The following is a 17,755-nucleotide window of genomic DNA, read 5'->3' as shown; positions in this document are numbered from 1 at the left end:
AGGGACAACGTGAAGGAGCTGTTTGCAGAGCCTGGCAAGAGTCACAACCATGGGCCAAGGGCCACTGACAACCTGGCAGAGGAGTACGGGGGACGAATACCCTGACCTCTCTCTCCTTAGAAGGAGATTGCGATCTCATGCTAGTCACTTTCCCGCCAAACCTAACTGGAATCCAGCAAGAAGGGGAGCCCCGTACTGGAGTCTCTCCCATGGTACCATCATCCTCCAAGGAATGAAAAGCAAGGGTGATGGCAAGCTTTCATAAAACCACATCTCCATCTCCTCGTATTGGGCTTCTTTTCTTCTCCCCCACTCCCCACCCCATAGTTTGCTTTTGTTGCTCTGCTGTTCGGGGACTCCTCTCTGCCTAGGTCTCACCACTCTCAGCACAATAAAACCTGATCTCCCTCTAATTCCCTGTTACTCTCATGGGTCTTCCTCCTGTCTTCCCGCTACACTGTGTCATAGACGAAATACTTGATTACTGATTTAATGTGATGATAGTGGTATTGTCTGGAGACATAGCATTTATGGAACAAGGTGAGGCTGGCTCATGATCACCCAACTGTGTCTTTTAAGGTGGGTTCAAAGAGCTAAAAGTGACCAGAATGAAGGAGAAATGTTAGACAACATGCCATTTTAATGGAGATCCCAAACATTTAAAAGACACATCCAGAACTCAGCTTTGCCAGGAGAGGTGAGACTTGGCACAGGATAAATTTCCTGGGTCTCATAAAACCTCCACCAACAGAACCATGTCCTGCATTCCGTCTTCCTGGACGTGAGCTGGAATCTCTGACAAGCTTTGGTGGCACGGCGAGCTCACCTCTCCCGTCAGTGCCGAACGCTATCGGGTACAGAAGTGAAGGGTCAAAGCCTAAGAGGACATTGGGCAACAGAAAATGGCGTCAGTTGGCTTAGCATTCAGACCTCACCCTGACGGCTCTCCTGGAGGCTTTGCCCCTCATGATGATCCTCTCCACATCTTGATGGGCGGTGGCCTTGACGGGCGGTGGCCAGGTGTGCCCAGAGCCCTGTGCTAAGCTGTGTGGCTTCTTCCCATGTTCTGCGTCTCTCCCAGGTCCGCCTTGCCCCAGCTCAATCCTCCCTCCTTCTCTGCAGCTTCGTCCTGGTCTCTTCCTGCCGGCGTCTCCAGGCCGAAATGATGGCTTCATCGTCCATCTCTTCCTCCTCCTCCCTGTCAGTGCTTCTCCGATACTGGGACCGCCGCCCTGAAGCAAACCTCCCTTCTTCCCGGTTTTCCATCCTCTCTCTTTCTCCCTCCTCCTCGGACCTCATGAAGCTCTGGGTGAATTTCCTCTTGGCTCCAAATTCAGAAAAGTCCGAGTTGGACGACTCTTCCACATCTTCCCAGTCCCTGGGCCTGGCCCAGTCCGGCCGCCGCGCTTCCGGAGACTCTTCCCCGTCCGAGGGCTCGGGGGTCCGGCGGAAGAAGTAGGGCTCTGGGCTCTCCTCCCGGGAGCTTGAGGTCTCACTGAACGTTGACCTGGAGAATCTGTGCACCGCTCTGCCCTCCCTGGTAGAGGAAGAAGAGACCCGCGAAGTGCTCCTTACAGAGTTGCCATTGGCCTCCTGGTAGGAGGACGTGTCCTGTTCCTCCGACTGCGATTTGGAGAAGCTGTAGCTCGAGGACTTGGACTCGGTCTCCCGGAGCAGGGAAGATCTGGTGTACTTGCCCCTGGCGCTTGCTGACCAGTCACTCGGGGGAGGAGGTCTGTCCTCTGTCCCGAGGCCGCTGAGCCACTTGGTAATGCTGCCCTGCCTCTCTCTGCCCGCCCTCCTGGAGCTGGCGCAGCGATCGGACGCAGCCGGGGAGGAGCACGTGTCCGTTTCGGGCTTCTGGGAATTACCGCGGGAAGAATACCAGAAGCTCCCTATGGCACTGTCGGTGTCCTCATCCCTGTCACCCACGCCATCACCTTCCTCTTCCTTGACCTTCTTCTTCTTGAAAAGGGAGCTCCGCTTGTTGTCGGAGGCCAGCTTCTCCATCTTGTACTCGGACATCTTCTCCCTCAGGTCCATCTGCATCGCCCTCTCCTTCCGGCCGAGCTCCTTCAGGTCTACGCTGTCAGCGAAGAGGCTGTAGAGCGGCTTGCTGGTCCCCCCGCCCGGCGCGGGGCTGCCGCGTCCACTGAGCAGGGGGGCCCGGGCCCCCCCCGGGCCGCGGGCCGCCGGCGCCGCCTCGGTGCTCGCAGCGGCCGGCGAGCGGGACAGCAGGAGCATTTCGTTTCGCTTCTGGGCGAGGGTTTCGCTGACCACGTTGGCGATCCAGTTCTGAATGCTGGCGACGGAGACGGTGTCCCCAGGCCCCACGGGCAGGTCAGGCGGCGCCGCGCTGGCGGTCGGGGCCCAGCACCCCCCTGCGTGGCTTCCAGCCTGAGACGGGCGGGAGCCGTGGCTCTGGGCGCTGAGGACCGAGGCCGCATCCTCGGCGCTGATCGAGGGAGCTGCCGCCCAGACGGCGGACCGGGGGATGCTCGGGCTGGCGGCCGAGCCGTCTGCCTCCCAGCTGCCCACGGACTGGCTCTCCTCCAGCGTCTGCCGGCTCCTCTCCAGCAGCTCCAGCCTCCGCTGCCTCTTCTTGGCCGAGGCCGAGTCCTCCCCCTTGCTGAGCGCCGCCACCTCCTGCTTGCTGTCGCCGCCCACCTTCTTCTGGTGCCCCAGCTTCCAGGCCCGGTAGGCCGTCAGGTCCACGTCGGAGCCCTTCGGCTCCCTCTCCGCCTCCTCGGCGGCTCGCTCACTGCTGCCGTCCTCTGCCCCCAAGTCTTTCTTGTGAAACCCAAACTGGACTCGCTTGATCTTCCACCTCTCCAGGGCGGTGAGCTTGTCCTGCGTCCTGCTGCAGAAGTTACAGGAAGAGGAGGCCTCCGAAGACACGCTCTCCTGGTCCTCCGCTCGCACGCTGCTCCCCACCTCCGGGCTCGTGGCCGCCCCCTCCGTCGTGCTCCGAGAGCGGTAGCGACGGGAGGCTTCCTCCTCAATCTCCAGCAGCCTCTGCGTCCACATGTCCCACGTGCCGTCCGTGGACACTGAGTCGGAGCGGCCCGTCGCCCCGCCGCCCTGGCCGCTCGTCTCCAGCGGCGGCTGCGGGCCCCGGGGGTCGCGGCTGCTGACGCTCTCCGAGGGGCGGCTCTCACTCAGCGTGTGCCGCCGCCTTCTCCTCCCGAACCAGCCGGCCTCGCCGGCCTCCCCCTCGGCCTCCGCCCCCTCCCACCTCCGAAGCCCTCCCGCCTGCAGCCTCTCATTCCGGCTCTGCCACTCCTGGATCCTCCGATCCACGGCCCGGTCCTCGGGCTCCTCCCTACCCTGGCCGGAGGCGGGCCGCTCGCCATTTCCCCCGGGGGGGGCCCTTGCCTGGGGGGAGGCCCTGCCCCCTCCTCCACTCCTCATACAGCTTCTCCTCCTCGTCTTCGTCGATGAGGGTGAAGGGCTTGGACGCCCGGCTGGCCTTCCCCCAGGAGGAGCCGCTCAGGAGGCTGGCGGTGTCGCTCTCCTCCTGCACCGTGAGGCTGTGCACTCTGACCCCGTCGTTGCTCTCCACGTCCTCGCCCTCCTCAGCCTCATCTGTCCCCCCTTCCTGGCTGTAGTCTTCCTCTCTCTCCTCCATCAGCTTCTCGTTGAGCTCCCGGAGCTGCTTCAGGAAGCCGTCGTTGGGATAGATGGCCCGCTTCCTGCGCACAGTCATCAAGGCCTCCAGCACGGCCATGTCGTGGAAGATCATCAGGTAGGCCACCACCAGCACGGCCGACCGGCTGAGGCCCATTTCGCTGCTGACCAGGACCTTCCCTGAAAGAAAGCACAGGACAAGAATGTATCCACAGTGGCTGCCTTATAAAGGTTCTTGTTAAAGTGCTGTTAAAAGGTACTGTTTAGATGTGCTGCATTTACTGTGTTTACTTGCCTCTGGAGTTCATCTGCGCTCAAGTCCTGTGAGGGACGAGCATCACTGCCCCCAGAGAGGGCCGCCAGGTGCCCTGCCCTGCTGCAAGCATCCCCCGAATTTGCCTGAATGCGGGGGGGGGGGGGGGCGGGAAAGGGAGCCAACACGCGTCCCCACTTTTGAAACACTGGAGTGCATTTCTACTTTCTTCCTGCCAAACTGAACATCGGAGGGAGGAGAAATAAAAGAATGGGGGAAAGGGGGAGAGACAAGAATAGAAGTGAGGCTAGATGAATGAATCACAGGACTGTCGGTGTGGGAAAGCACCACAGGCATAGTTAAAACTTGAGAATTCCCTTTACAACATCCTCAATGTGGATCACCCACCATCCAGTAGAGAGACTGGATGCTTCCCGAGATGGGGAGCTCAGTATCACGCGTGTGTACCTGTGCGCACGCGTGCACGCACACACACACACACACACACACACACACACACACACACACCCTTCACTCCATATTTAGATCAATCTACTCTTTTGAAACTTCCTTCGCATGTTAGAGCAAAGTATAACTCTCTGTAATGAGCATCCGAGCTCCTCCTCTGACATTCTGACGTTCTGGGGTCAATAACGAACATCTGTATGAATCAGGCCTTTTATACAAAAATATGTAAGAAGATCACTAACATATTCTTCATTAATTTTTTCCCCTTTTCCTGGCTATTCTGGGTCTCTCAATCATTATTTGGACATCTTTTCATGTCCCGTTCCTATACTAGCCAAACTTGCAAGTTAAACTTTATTCGTTTTTTGTTTTTTTTTTCCTTAGGACTCTGTGTCAGGATGGAGCAAGTATATTTCAGGTTTGGACTGATCCACACAGAGGCCTCTCACCACTCTCATTCTGGGCACGGAGCCTTCCCTCATGCCATTTAAGCTGCAATGTGGATGGATATGTCCTAAAATGAACTCAGGTTATCTTTTATATCAACTGAAACCTGTAAAGGTTTTTTAAAACACTGCTATTCAGTCATGCATCAGTTTTTTTGGTCGCGTTTTTAAAACATAAGGATAACGTTACAAATTCCTATTAATGTTTTTGGTAAATATAACCTGTTTGTTTTTTTTTTAAGAGTTTATTTATTTGACAGAGAGAGACACAGCGAGAGAGAGAACACAAGCAGGGGGAGTGGGAGAGGGAGAAGCAGACTTCCCACCGAGCAGGGAGCACGACGTGGGGCTCGATCCCAGGATCCTGGGACCATGACCTGAGCTGAAGGCAGACGCTTAACGACTGAGCCACCCAGGCACCCAATATAACCTGTTCTTATAGCCTAATAGAAACTTTTACCAAGTCTTGACTCCAGCATTCAATAAATCGGTTATCCCCTTGCCTCATCTTCTGCTTTGAATCCTTCATAAGCCTGACAAACATGCCTTCTATGCCTTCATTCTGACGGCTGTTTACAACGCAGCCCAGAACCACGAGACCTCCTTCCAGGCTGCCATCAATCTATTTGCCAACAGTCTTTGGGGATGTTTGTTAAATCTTTTAAGAGTCCTAGGTAACAATATGGGATGGGCAGGGGGTGACTTTTATCAGCACGTCTTGCATCAGTGAAGACCATGTCTGTCACCCAGAAGGTCGGAGACCAAGGCAAAGACTGGAAGGGACCTGAGGCCCAATAACGCTGAAAGGCGTTGCCGCCAACAGCCAGCAGTCACTAGAGGGAGGTAAGCGGGCAGAATAAAGCTGCTGCAGGTGCATCTACAGATTCCCTGTCTCACCTCTTCCCACCTCCAGCCCCGGGCTCAGCTGTCCCTCACCAAGGACCCCCCTTTAACTGGCTGACCAGGCCACCACTTACTGCTGTCAACACCAAAGTCTCCCTCCCTTCCTTCGGAGGTGGAGTCACCGGGCCGGCTCACGTCAGGACACGTCAGGCACAGCCAGCCAAGCTGCCTCACGAGGACATGGCAGCAAATGCTCCTTAGACTCAGTCTGGCAGAGACAAGGTTGGGGGTGCCATGCTTTTCTCGGCTGTGTTCCCTGCACCCTGGGATTCCTCTGTGGAGCCTCAGGGGCGGCCTGAGGACAAGGGGGAGGCAGGTGGTCAGGCCCTGGGTGACAGGACTGTCCTCTGTCAGGCACAAGGCCACACTGACACTCTGCAGATCGTGCTCTGCACGACTCTGGGGGGCACCTTGCACATCCATGTCAAAGTAGATTTGTAGATTTGTTTGGTTATGATGAAAAATTTCCAGCGGTAAAATGGCTTGAGGAAGGCGGTCTTTTTCTAATTTGCTGTCACCATTTTGATTAGCAGCGAGGCTGACTGCGGGAGGGAGGGTCCCTCTAGATGTGGTCCCTTTGTTCTAAGAGTTTGAAGGGTATGGCTAGCGGAGAGAGCACTGGGCTTGAGTAAGAAAGGTCTCTTTCCATTCTCAGCATGCCTCTACATGGCTCGCTTTTGGGTTGTATTCTCCCAATTCATAATTCTCATTTTCCGCAGAGCGTTCCCTCTTTCCATTTTCAAGAAAAACAAGAAGTACTTGCCTAGAAGCTACGCTCCCCGCCTTGCCAGCACGGAGAGAATTCAGGGTTGACAAAGGACCAGAGTCTGCCAAGCAAATTTTCTCTCTAGGAGATTTGGAAATGGGACTGAGGCAGGGATTTAGCCAGTCTGTGTTCAGGCCTGTGGAGGGCCATGCTATCCGAGGTAGAAAGAAAAAGAGAAGATGGAAACCAAGAGTCCAGAGATTGCACAGTCCTTGTTCAGACGATCCTGGAGCCACATTCCCGTCTTTGGACGTTTTCTTGTGTTGTTATAATTAATGCCTTGACATGGTTTCTACTGACTAGCAACCAAGAGAACCTTGATTATTACACAGTGGCAAAGTCACAAACTTTCATGGGTCTCGATTTCCCCAACTGTAAAATGTAAATAACATCCTCCATTGTGGTTATTGTGATTATCACATAACCCACCCTGCCCAGGTGTTAGTTTTGCCTTTCTCCTCCTTAAGAACTGACTCCACAGCATCCTGGGGTAGAGGAAATCACAGAAACTAAGGCTTTAGGGATGGTGACAACCCTCAGGCCTGCAGTAGAAATCAACCCAGAGGTAACCCCAGGAAGGAGAAGGTCCTTTCCCTGCCTGGCAGGGGTTCGGGGGGAGGGAAGGCAGGCTGAATGCCACCGACTGCCAGCAGCCGGAGGAGAGAAGCAGGTGCGCGGGGCGCGGGCCCCTGCTGGTGACGGGGGTCCACCGGGTCCCCGTTCCCCCCCCCCCCCCCCCCCCCCCGCCTGCGCCAGGCAGCCCTGCGCACCGCTTCGGGCCACAGGGCAGCCCACCCGGACCTCGCAGGAGTGCGGCCTCCGTTCTTGAAGCCCCGAAGAGACCCTTCCCAGCCCCGGGGGCGCAGCTCGGGTTCGCACAGCCCGTCGCCCCCGCCGTCTCCCTCCCCGCGCAGGGCAGCTTCTCCCACCGCGTGGCCCTTGCTGTTGCCGCACTTCTGGGGACAGTCACCGTCCTGCGGGCCAGGTCCGCCCGCCCGGGGCCACGTCTACACCGGCTCCACCCCGCCGAGCTGCGCTGCAGAAGCAGCCCGAGAAATCCCCTCCCTGCGGGCGTTTGCAGACACGCTCAAGTCACGTTGGGTCAGAAGGAATATATTTTTTAAAGCGGGGTTTTTTTCCCCCCATAAAAATGTGTCAAACCATATGTATTGTTTTGTATTCAGTTTTGTTCACTTAATCCGTTATAAACATCCCCTCACGGTAGCAAATATAAGGCTCCATTTTCATTTTTAAGGATAGCCGAGTTTTCTAGTCTATGCCCATATCAAAACTGACTTAACCAATCCACACTTCGTGTTTCTAATCATTCATAGTTTACATAATCCCATGAGTAATGGCCTTGTAAGCACATCTTTGCATGCGTATCTCATCTCCCTAGGGTGAGTCACTAGTAGAACTGCCCCCTCAAATGTCAAGTACTTTTTTTTTTAAAAGATTTTATTTATTTATTTGACAGAGAGAGAGGTAGCGAGAGCGGGAACACAAGCAGGGGGAGTGGGAGAGGGAGAAGCAGGCTTCCCGCCGAGCAGGGAGCCCGATGTGGGGCTCGATCCCAGGACCCTGGGATCATGACCTGAGCCGAAGGCAGACGCTTAACGACTGAGCCACCCAGGCGCCCCTGTCAAGTACTTCTTAAGGTTCTGACTAAGGGCTGTTGTTTGTTTTAAGCATTGAAAAGAGGAGAAAACTATTTCATATATATACATACATATGTAATATATATATATACACACATAAAATTTATAAATTTATGAATTTCATTTTAATAAAAATCTCTATAAAACATTCTATGTATAGATATATATACATATATTTATAAATATACATATATACATACACATGTATATTTACCAGGTGCTGTGCTAAGTAAGCTTTTATATGCATTTTAAAATGTTAGTCCTCACAGCGAAGTTAGGAGGATCACATCTCTTTAACTTTGTTGTATTTACAAGGAAACTGAGGTTCTCCTGGAAAAAGAAACAGCCTGAGGTCCCATGGAATAGAGAGAGCAAAGCAAAGCCCAGACTCAAGCCCGAGGTTTCTGACTGGGATCCTGAACTCCCAGCGCCCCCGGGGCATGCATGGGCTGCCACCCGTCCCCACTGAGGTGTCCCATCAACTCTGTGGCTGAGTCTCAGGTCATCTTGGGTCAACCTGGACGACAGCCACAGCCTCAGCACCGCTCTCCTAGCTCCCACTCCCACCCTCCCACCAGAGCAGAGAGAGAGTTTTCTAAAATGTAGATCAGATCAAGGCACTGTTCAACTCCCTCACTTTGGCCTAAAACTTCCTGCATGAAGGGGCCCCTGCCACTCTAACCCTTACCCACCGTGCTGACCCGCACTAGGACCTGCATCAGGACCCCTGATCCTGAACCCACCAAGCTTATTCTACTTTAAGAGCTTTGCGCTCTCACTTTCCCTGGCCAGGAATGCTCTTCCTCCGATTTTTCCATGGCTGGTTCCTTCTTGTCACTCAGCTTAAATGTCCTCTTCTTAGAGAGGACCTCTCAACCGCCCTCCCCAAGGAGCTAGCCAGTCACTCCAACACATCATCCTAGTTAGTCTCTGCCTCACTCTTGTCACTATCTGACATTTTTCTTTGTAATTTTCTCTGCCCTCACTCTGGTGTGACATTTGAAGGTCAGGGGCTTTTTCTGTGTCTTTCACCACAAGCACCTAGAACAGTGCCTGGCATGTGTTAGGCCCTCAATAATTATTGATAAGATGAATGATCATCCTTTCCTTTCCCCTCCTCTTAGAATGAGACAACAATCTTCTTAAGACAGATAATCCGGAGGTTTTCATGACATCCCCCACGTTGCTTCTCCCCCTGTGGAATTCTAGCAGCCTGGGGCAGGCGGGACCCCCCACCCCCCGCCTCACCTCTATAGGTCAGCAGGGCTTCATCAAGGAACTCAGCAGCCTTCCGGAAATGCTGGGAGATGTCCACCTCGGGAAAGTCATCCACCTCCATACCCAGGTACTGAATCTCCAGGCCAGTGTAGAATTCGGGCCCAGTGTAGACACCGGTGCCATGAGCAGCATTCAGGATGTGAGTAATTCCCAGCCTCTTCAGCCTCCCCTTGTTCACAGCTACACTCCTGCGGGGAGAGAAGCAGAGACAATTTTTGCCAGAGTCCAAGCTAGAAAGGTGCATTACCCCTGAGACCGGGAGGCTGCTTCGGCTGGGTCAGGGAGGCCGGAGCTGGGTGAGTGCCTCCTTCTCTGCTCTCTGGTGTCCGGGGCTCACTGCAAATGTGGTTCTAAAATGGGGCCAGAGAGAGTAGGGACAGGGAGCTGGGCAGGGAAGAGTAGAATGAAGAGGAGAACAAGACTGATTTGTCAGGAAATCTTTGGTCTAGAGATCTCTGGTTTAAAATGCCTTGCCTTGGGAATGGACCTTCGTTAGGACACAAAAATAGCAGATAAAAATAATAATAAAATTAGGTGTGCTTCACATTGATATGGCCTGCCATATTTTCCAAAGTCCTTTTACACGCATTCTTTAACTTTATCCCTAATCATAATCTCAAAAGGTAGACAGGGCAACTATTTTTATTCCCATTCGAAGATTATAAAAATGAACCTGAGAGGTTTTATGACTTCCCAAGACTAAAAGAAAAAAAGACTGAACAAGGACAGGTGTTTTTGGTTTCTAGTTCAGAGCTCTTTTTGCTGCAGCAAAGTAAGAGGAGTTTCATTCGAAGAGGTCCTGAAGACCTTAGGTTACCAAAGAAGGAGCAGAAGCCAGGGTATCTGCAGGTGTCTGGGGTCCCTGGTGAGCACGATGGGAATGTTTCCAGGTCTACAGAGCTTAGCTAGAGATCACTTAGGACTTGGTGCCCAGATCCGAGAACTAGGTTCTGGGCAACTCATTACTCCTAGTGGAGTAGGAGCCCCACCGTCCAAAGTGATCTTCCTGACTGCCTGCTGCCATGGGGGCCCCAAATTCCCTGCTTTGCTTCTGCATATATGAGTAATCACACAGGGATAATATCTCATTAAGTCGCCCATGGAGCAGCAAAAATTAATTTCACAACCTAGCCTATTGGTGCCAATTATACATGGACAAGATCCTGAAGGAATAGGACCTGAGTGAATGGTTTCGCATTTTGTTTTGAAAACCACTCACAGACTTTTTAAAAATAACATTTTTTTCTGATTATGAAAACAATAAATGTTTACTCTAGGAAATCTGTACAATTCAAAAGAAACCTAAAGAAGAAAATAAAAAATCACCTGTAGAACCATCTACTAGAGAATATCGTCACCATTTTATCACATTGTGTCTAATTGTTGTCTATGCAGAAGTGCATACACACACATCAGTACATTGTTCAATTAGCATTATATTATATATATATATAATTTGTAACCTATTTATCCTCTTACTATATTGTACAAGTTTTCATTGGTTGGTAATACATATAAAAGTCAGTATCATCACTGGCTCCAAATGTCCCATCAGATAACCTCAATTTGCTGGATGGAGCTCTTGGGGACTTTGCTCAAAGCGGGGGGAGTTTCATCTCTCTCAGGCGCTGAGAGGGTAGGACAGAGGGTCATGACCTGCCGCAGTCAGACTCACTTCTCTGCTATGAAGACATTGGGCCAGACCTCATCCACCTCATTCCAGGGGGTCTCCTGGCGGTCTTGGACCAAGGCCCGCTGTAAATCCAGGACGCAGGGGGTATTGTATAGGCTGGTGTCATCCATCTTCTCCCTAACACGGTTGTACAGGTCCTCCACCAGCAGCTGCTCGGCTGACTCCAGCACGCCTGGACGTTCTGCCTCCGCTCTGATTCCCCGTGGCTTGAATTCTAGAGAAGACAGGCAGCACTCCCATTAGAGAGTTAGAATACCATGGCCCTCCCTGTTCCTCAGGAGAATTTAAGGCATTTGAGGTCAGATGCTGCTAGGACTCTGGGCATGGGCTGAAATACCAGGAAGGACTTAATGAAGGTCCAGGTGGGCCCTGCGTTGGCCTGGATCCTTGTGGTCAGGACCAGCAGCCGTATAGGTAGATAGGTGAAGGGACACGGGTTTCCCTTACTCCCTCCTGTATTTTTCTAAAGCTGGCTGATAATTACTTAGACCAAGGTCCTTAAGTACCTGGCGTATGTCTGATTCACACCTACAGCTCCCACAGTGCTCCACATAAACTAGAAGCATTTACCAAATGAATCAATGGCATTCTTTCAAAACATAATTAGTTTGACTCCTTTCATGCGGAATGCAGAGAACTTGGGAAAAGTAAAACTTTCAGAATTTTGCCAGATCACTTTCGCATACACATTTAATTTACTTGTTTATTTCATTTATTGTCTGCTTCTCCCCACTGGAATATAAGCACCTGTGAGTCTCAGTCCCGCACTTTCTGGCAGGCGGCAAAGATTTGCCGTGAACTCCCCTGCTAGTCCCCAAACAGCATTCTGGGCCTTTCTGCCAACAGTTCAGAAAAGCTCAGATTCCAAATGAATTCAAGGGATGCCTGGGTGGCTCAGTCAGTTAAGCATCTGCCTTCCACTCAGGTCATGATCCCAGGGTCCTGGGATCGAGTCCAGCATTGGGCTCCTTGCTCAGCCGGGAGCCTGCTTCTCCCTCTGCCTGTCACTCCCCCTGCTTGTGCTCTCTCTCTGAAAAATAAATAAAATCTTAAAAAACCAAACCAAACCAAATGAATTCAAAATCTATTCACCCATATCTCCAGTGAAACTTTATTTCCTCCTAATATTTCTGTTCCCAATGATCAAATTTGGGGGAAAAGTAAGGTATTTCTTTCTCTGAGAAGGTATACAAGAATAGTGGAGGGCAAAACCCTACTACTTAGGAGCCAAAAACACTGAACAGAGAGAAGGGAAAAAGTAAGCAAGGAGTATGGCCTGTGCTGGCCATAACCTCGGGCGGGCACCACCTCTTCCCCTGATGGGTGGAGAGCACAGCCACATTTGGCAAATAGATTCGGCCCAGCCCTTCATGGGACGAACAGGTGTCTGTGAGCCTGGCTTGCTGCTCAAGCTCTGCGGGTCCTGGGAGTTCTGGGTTCTACCCAGCACTGAGCACTCCGTTTCCCGTTTCCCTGCAGCTCTTCTCTCTCTTTCCCCTTTTCTGAACCACTTGACTGGGCCCCCATATCCCTGCATCAGATCTCCACTCTAAATGTTCTCTGATCTCCGTTTCAAGAGCAGAAAGAAGAAAAGCCCTGCAGTCCCAGAGCTCTATTTTGTTTAAAAATAGATGAAGCGTTCCTCTTCTCTCTACCACTCAGTCTTCTCCCCTGGCTCTCCTGGGATCCTACCTAGCAAATGCAAAAGCCCCTCTCCCTCCCTCCTTCTCCTAACTGAGACATCTCTCCTTTACTGCATGTAAAAGATAAAACACTCTGATGCCTCATTAAAATATACAGCACTGTCTTCCTCAGCTATTTATATGGCTGGCTGTTGTCTTGACTTTCCCCTTTCCAGTTTAGAAACAAATGTTGCAGCCCCTCCTCTCTACCGGCAGCTCCTGGACGGCTCTGGAGGTCCTGAGGTCTCCGGCCCACCCCTCAGCCTGTTTCAACTCTACCGCCCTCCCCGCATCAACTCCTCCCATTTATTTCTACTACCTAAGGTTTCTTCGGAAGAAAGCCAAGCCTACACATTTCTCCTCTAAGCTCTTTCAGATGTGTGGCATATACAGACTTTCATGAAAATGAAGAGTTCTTCAACACACGTTTTTATCCCTCTGATCACTAGTGAGGAGGGCAATGTTTTGAAATATCACCTGGTCCATCTTCCTTTCTCTGTCATATATTTTTTCTTCCCCCACCACCTGTCAGCCACTAAGACTAAGGAAACTTAGGCTTAATGCCCCAGACAAGGGGAGAGTAGATAAAAACCTAGAATTTAAAAAAAAAAAAAAGGCATTGCTTAGCTTTAGATTTCAATCTACATGTGCAATGTCCTGTAGACATATCCATAGCATTCTATAGGCTTGAAAGTGAAGTTTTCAAAGAGAGGAAATGGTTTTCTCACAGCTCCTAAAGCTGGATGTTCACTTATAGAACCCAAGCATGGAGAGAGGTCCAGAGAGTAAAACACAGAGCAGGGACGTTGCAGGCTGGAAGGCGAGGGAAGTTCCCAAACACATAGGAGGAAAAAAGAACTTCCAGAGCTAGGGTGGTGCTGGGATCAGTTTAGAGAGATCTAGACTGGGTGAAGCCACTTAGGCCTGGCTTGGAGGGAGGGAAGAGAGACCCCAGGTAGGGAAGGAAAAGAAAATAGAAAAAAACTTGAGAGCTCCTTGAGAAGATGGGGCCTCTGAGGATGCCCATACCACAAGCACCAGCAAATGGAATTTCTGGCTCCTCATAAGGTGGACAGGAGATCTAGGTGTCCTCAGGGACCCTGTGGGAACCCAAACGGCCTGGGGACTGAGAAAGACCTGGGATTACATGGAGAAGGAGCAGCATGTGTGGTTCTCACAGCTAAGGGCCAGGGAAGGGATCATGGCCACCAGCAGGGGATGCCAAATGAAGTCAGTAACTGCTGCTATATCCAACCCCCCCCACAGGGGTAACAGACACACCCAGGGCAAAGGGAGGAGAAAAGAAATTTGCCCAAAATTGATTTAAAAAAAAATCCATCCAATCACAATGAATATCCTTGAATGAAATACATAGTATGTTTTCTGTTCCAACATTTACAGTGTGCGTATTAACCTATCTCCCCACTCTACCCTTCCCCACCTCCTCCTCATACATAATTCAGATTGAAAACCATCTTCAAACACTAGTGGAAATGCAGATCTAAATCTAGATATCCCTTTGAACAGAACTCTCTGGGTGCTTCTGGTCATTTCTTGGGCTTTCAGGTCTGTGTCTCTAGTATAAGCCACCCGAGGATCGCTGAGATTAACTGAAAAACTGAATGGGAGGCCATAGGAGCAGATTGGAACTGCCTCTCCGGTTGCTGACTCAAGAGAATTATTCACACTGGTACATAATAATTTCAACCTCTGTCTCATGAAGGTTGATGATGAGTTGTGTTGGCAGAATTGCCTTCTTTGGATCTGCTCCTCTTAAATGTGATGGGCAGCACCTGAGAAGCACGCTGACCTCTTCCAGTGGGCCCTTTCCAAGGGTCCCCAGATGAATTATGGACTCTCCTTGCTCCCACCCACCTTCCAATGGCATTACCTTCATTGATGATCTGTTTAGCTGCAACAGCTGAAGAGAGGTGTATGGGCTCCATGAAAATGCTTTCTGTTTCTGCATCTGATACCACCGAGTACCTAAGAGAAGAGAATATCTGTGTGAGAGGACTCTGGGCAGCATCTAAATGGGAGGCATTCTTTTTAGACAAGAAACCTGGACCTGATTTTAGGCACAGTGGACCACGAGAGATAAAGGGAATGCCTTCCTCAGTTTAGGGAACCTGAGAATGCCCAACACTGTGACTCATTTGCCACCTGTTTTCAGACCAGAGTTGACACTTAATGGGAACTGATGTTTAATGACATGGTAGTCTAGGCTCTGGAGGGAAAAGCATATGTCTGTGGTTGGGGAGAACTCACCCTGATGTGATTTCACTTTCTCTATTGGGTTCCCACCCTTGGATGTACTGCTGATCATTTTTTCCCTCTTGCCCCTGTTGTTGCCCCTCTGTTATCAGTACTATAGGATGTCCCTAAATATGCTGTTCCTGAGGTTCTGATGGACTGGTGGGCTGGGTAGGCTGCCACCATTCCGTCCATGCCCCATATCTTTGCCCTGTTGGAAAGAGAATGGGCTCAGAATGGGCTCAGAATGATGGGCTGCCCTCCCTGCCCCGTATCTTTGCCCTGTTGGAAAGAGAATGGGCTCAGAATGATGGGCTGCCCTCCCTGCCCCGTATCTTTGCCCTGTTGGAAAGAGAATGGGCTCAGAATGATGGGCTGGCACAGGGACGTGGAGGTGCTCAAATGCACAATCCTGATTCTGAACACAAGAAATCAAGGTTCAGCCTGAGCCCAGGATGCAATCAAGTAACTTAGGTAAATTTCAAGGCAATTTTCCAGAAATAATCCAGCAGAGACGTCCAAAGGGATACGAGGGACATGGTGAATCGGGGCAGAAACAAGGGGTAAGACCACAGTATCACGGTTGGTGCCCCCCCTCTGCCCCACTAGTGGGTTCATCTCTTTTCCCTGTGTTGGGGTGAGTTTGGGTCGTTTTTTTGCTTAGTCTTTCCTTTAGGTCCAAAGAAGTTAAAGAAAAAGTGAGAGGACTTAATGGATACCATGTTTTTTTCCCATCACAAAAGTTCCCATATGCTACCCCTTTATAGTCAACCCCTCCCTGAACCTCATCCCCTGCCAATCACTGATCTGTTTTCTGTCTCTACAGTGTGGCTTTTTCTAGAATGTCATATAAATTAAATCATATCACAGTCTTTTGGATATGGCTTATTTCACTTAGCAAAACGCATCTACAGGTCATCTATTGTATTGCATTAATCAGTAATTTGTTGTTGAATAATATTCCATTTTTTAGGCACTTCAGGCCGTTGTTGCTATTTGCTGTCACACTGCTTTAAGTCACAACTGGGTATTCCAGGGAAAAAAAGGATACTCACATTTCTGGTTTGGTTGTACTTTGAATTCTGTCTTCCTCAATCTGCCTGCTACTATTTACTTTTCAGAGTCTTCAAACAGTTGCTGTATCCTTCTGTTCAGGTTTTATAAAGGCAATCCATGAGAGAGTGATAGGTGTGTTTGCCATCTTACCCAGGACCAGAACCTCTGTTTTACTGTCTTTTTGCTTTTAAATGTCTGATGTCCATGTGTTTCCTGATCCTTGTAACTGACTTATTTTATCTTTATGAAAACCCATAGGATCCTTTGGTTTGCCGTATTTAGAAACTTCCCAGTGATGTTCATTGGTTTATTTTCATCCATTGCATTTGGGATGGATACCATTTTTGAGCGCCTTCTATGAATTTAATCTTGACAAAATTCCACCAGTAGGTATTATTATTCCTGCTTTAAGATGAGGAAACTGGCCCAGATAAGCTCATGAAATTCCCCAAGGCAGTAAATAAGAGGAAGGACTAGGATGCAAACATAGGGCAATCCTGCTCAAAGTCCAATCTTCTCTCCACCACAATACACCATTTAGATTAGACCGAGGAGGCTAGTCGATTGGTGGATCCCCAAGCCCAACATAGACTTTGACACAGAAAAGTACTTCAAAAATACTTGTTGAAAGCATGGATGGATGAAGAGATGGATGGATGGACTGGGTTGAGTTGTGCTGAGTCCAGCTGAACTGAATGGAGCTAACTTGAGCAGAGGTAAGTTTAGTTGAATTGATTAGCAGACAATTTTCTCATAGTAGAAATCTACACGAGAGTCCTCCCTTGGGAGAATGGTGTGCTCAGGGCTAGCAAGGCTATGGAGAAAGAAATATCTTCGCCAAAAGAAAGGAATAGCCTATGACTCTACCCAGGATGTGGCTAGACTTGCCCATGCAGGACAGCACAATGCAGAATTATTGTTGGTAGTTCCTGAGGGATTTCCAAGAAGTATTGTGTTGGATTCCCATTCTAGACCAAGTACTCCTCTAGTACTCTAAGTACTCAAGAAATGCATTTTTAAGTAAGTATGACAGTGGGGGTGGGGGTGGATTAAGGGTGAAGTGTGTGGGATATTCATCCTTGCATGTTGGAACTGGAGAGGTCTCATTATTTGGTGAAGGTAGTAAAGAGTGGAACACCTGGTGGGGGTGGGCATGAGCTCTGTAAAGGCACACATTAGGTCATTTTATTTACCCCTGTATCGCCAGCCCATGGAGGGTGATCAGGCAGACTGAGATCAGATGGAATGGATGGTAGGTGGACAGATGGGTAGATGGATGGACAGACAGATGGATGGATAAATGGATGGAATTTGCCAGGTACTGGGCAAGGTGTCCACATACCATCTTGGGGAGCAAACCCAATGGTCTCCAGGGCCCTGCCGTCTCTGGCCTCTTTCTCCTTTCCAGCCTCAGCTTGCACTGGCTCCCCTCCGGCTCACTCCTTTCTAGGACGCTAAACTTCTTTTGGCTTCCCATCCTCACCAAGCTTCCTTCTGCCCTGGGACTTTGCAGAAGCCCATTTCCACTGCCTAGATGCTCAGTTTTTTCCACTGCATCTATCTTTCAGATCTCAGTTCAATCATCACTTCTCCCTGATCTCCGCCTCTCATTACACCATATGCCTTTCCTTTATGGTGCTTCTAGCAGATGCAATTTTCCTTTTATTTAGGA

The 17,755-nt window shown here is 50.4% G+C and overlaps 1 protein-coding gene across 1 annotated transcript in view; it reads right to left on the bottom strand.

The window, feature by feature from the left end:
• Window positions 1-433: 433 nt before the first annotated feature.
• The window catches only part of DUSP27 (dual specificity phosphatase 27, atypical), a 30,402-nt gene continuing 13,080 nt past the window's right edge, over window positions 434-17,755 (bottom strand). Inside the window, 5 exon segments of the mRNA XM_032389491.1 lie at window positions 434-3,339; window positions 3,341-3,807; window positions 9,370-9,587; window positions 11,075-11,306; window positions 14,666-14,760. Coding sequence (XP_032245382.1) covers window positions 1,099-3,339; window positions 3,341-3,807; window positions 9,370-9,587; window positions 11,075-11,306; window positions 14,666-14,760 — 3,253 coding nt within the window. The 3' untranslated portion in view covers window positions 434-1,098.

Source organism: Phoca vitulina, unplaced genomic scaffold (genome assembly GCF_004348235.1).
Source record: "Phoca vitulina isolate PV1807 unplaced genomic scaffold, GSC_HSeal_1.0 scaffold54, whole genome shotgun sequence".
Classification (NCBI taxonomy): Eukaryota; Metazoa; Chordata; class Mammalia; order Carnivora; family Phocidae; genus Phoca; species Phoca vitulina.
The sequence above is the reverse complement of the archived record's forward strand: the minus strand, read 5'-3'. Positions and strand labels throughout refer to the sequence as shown.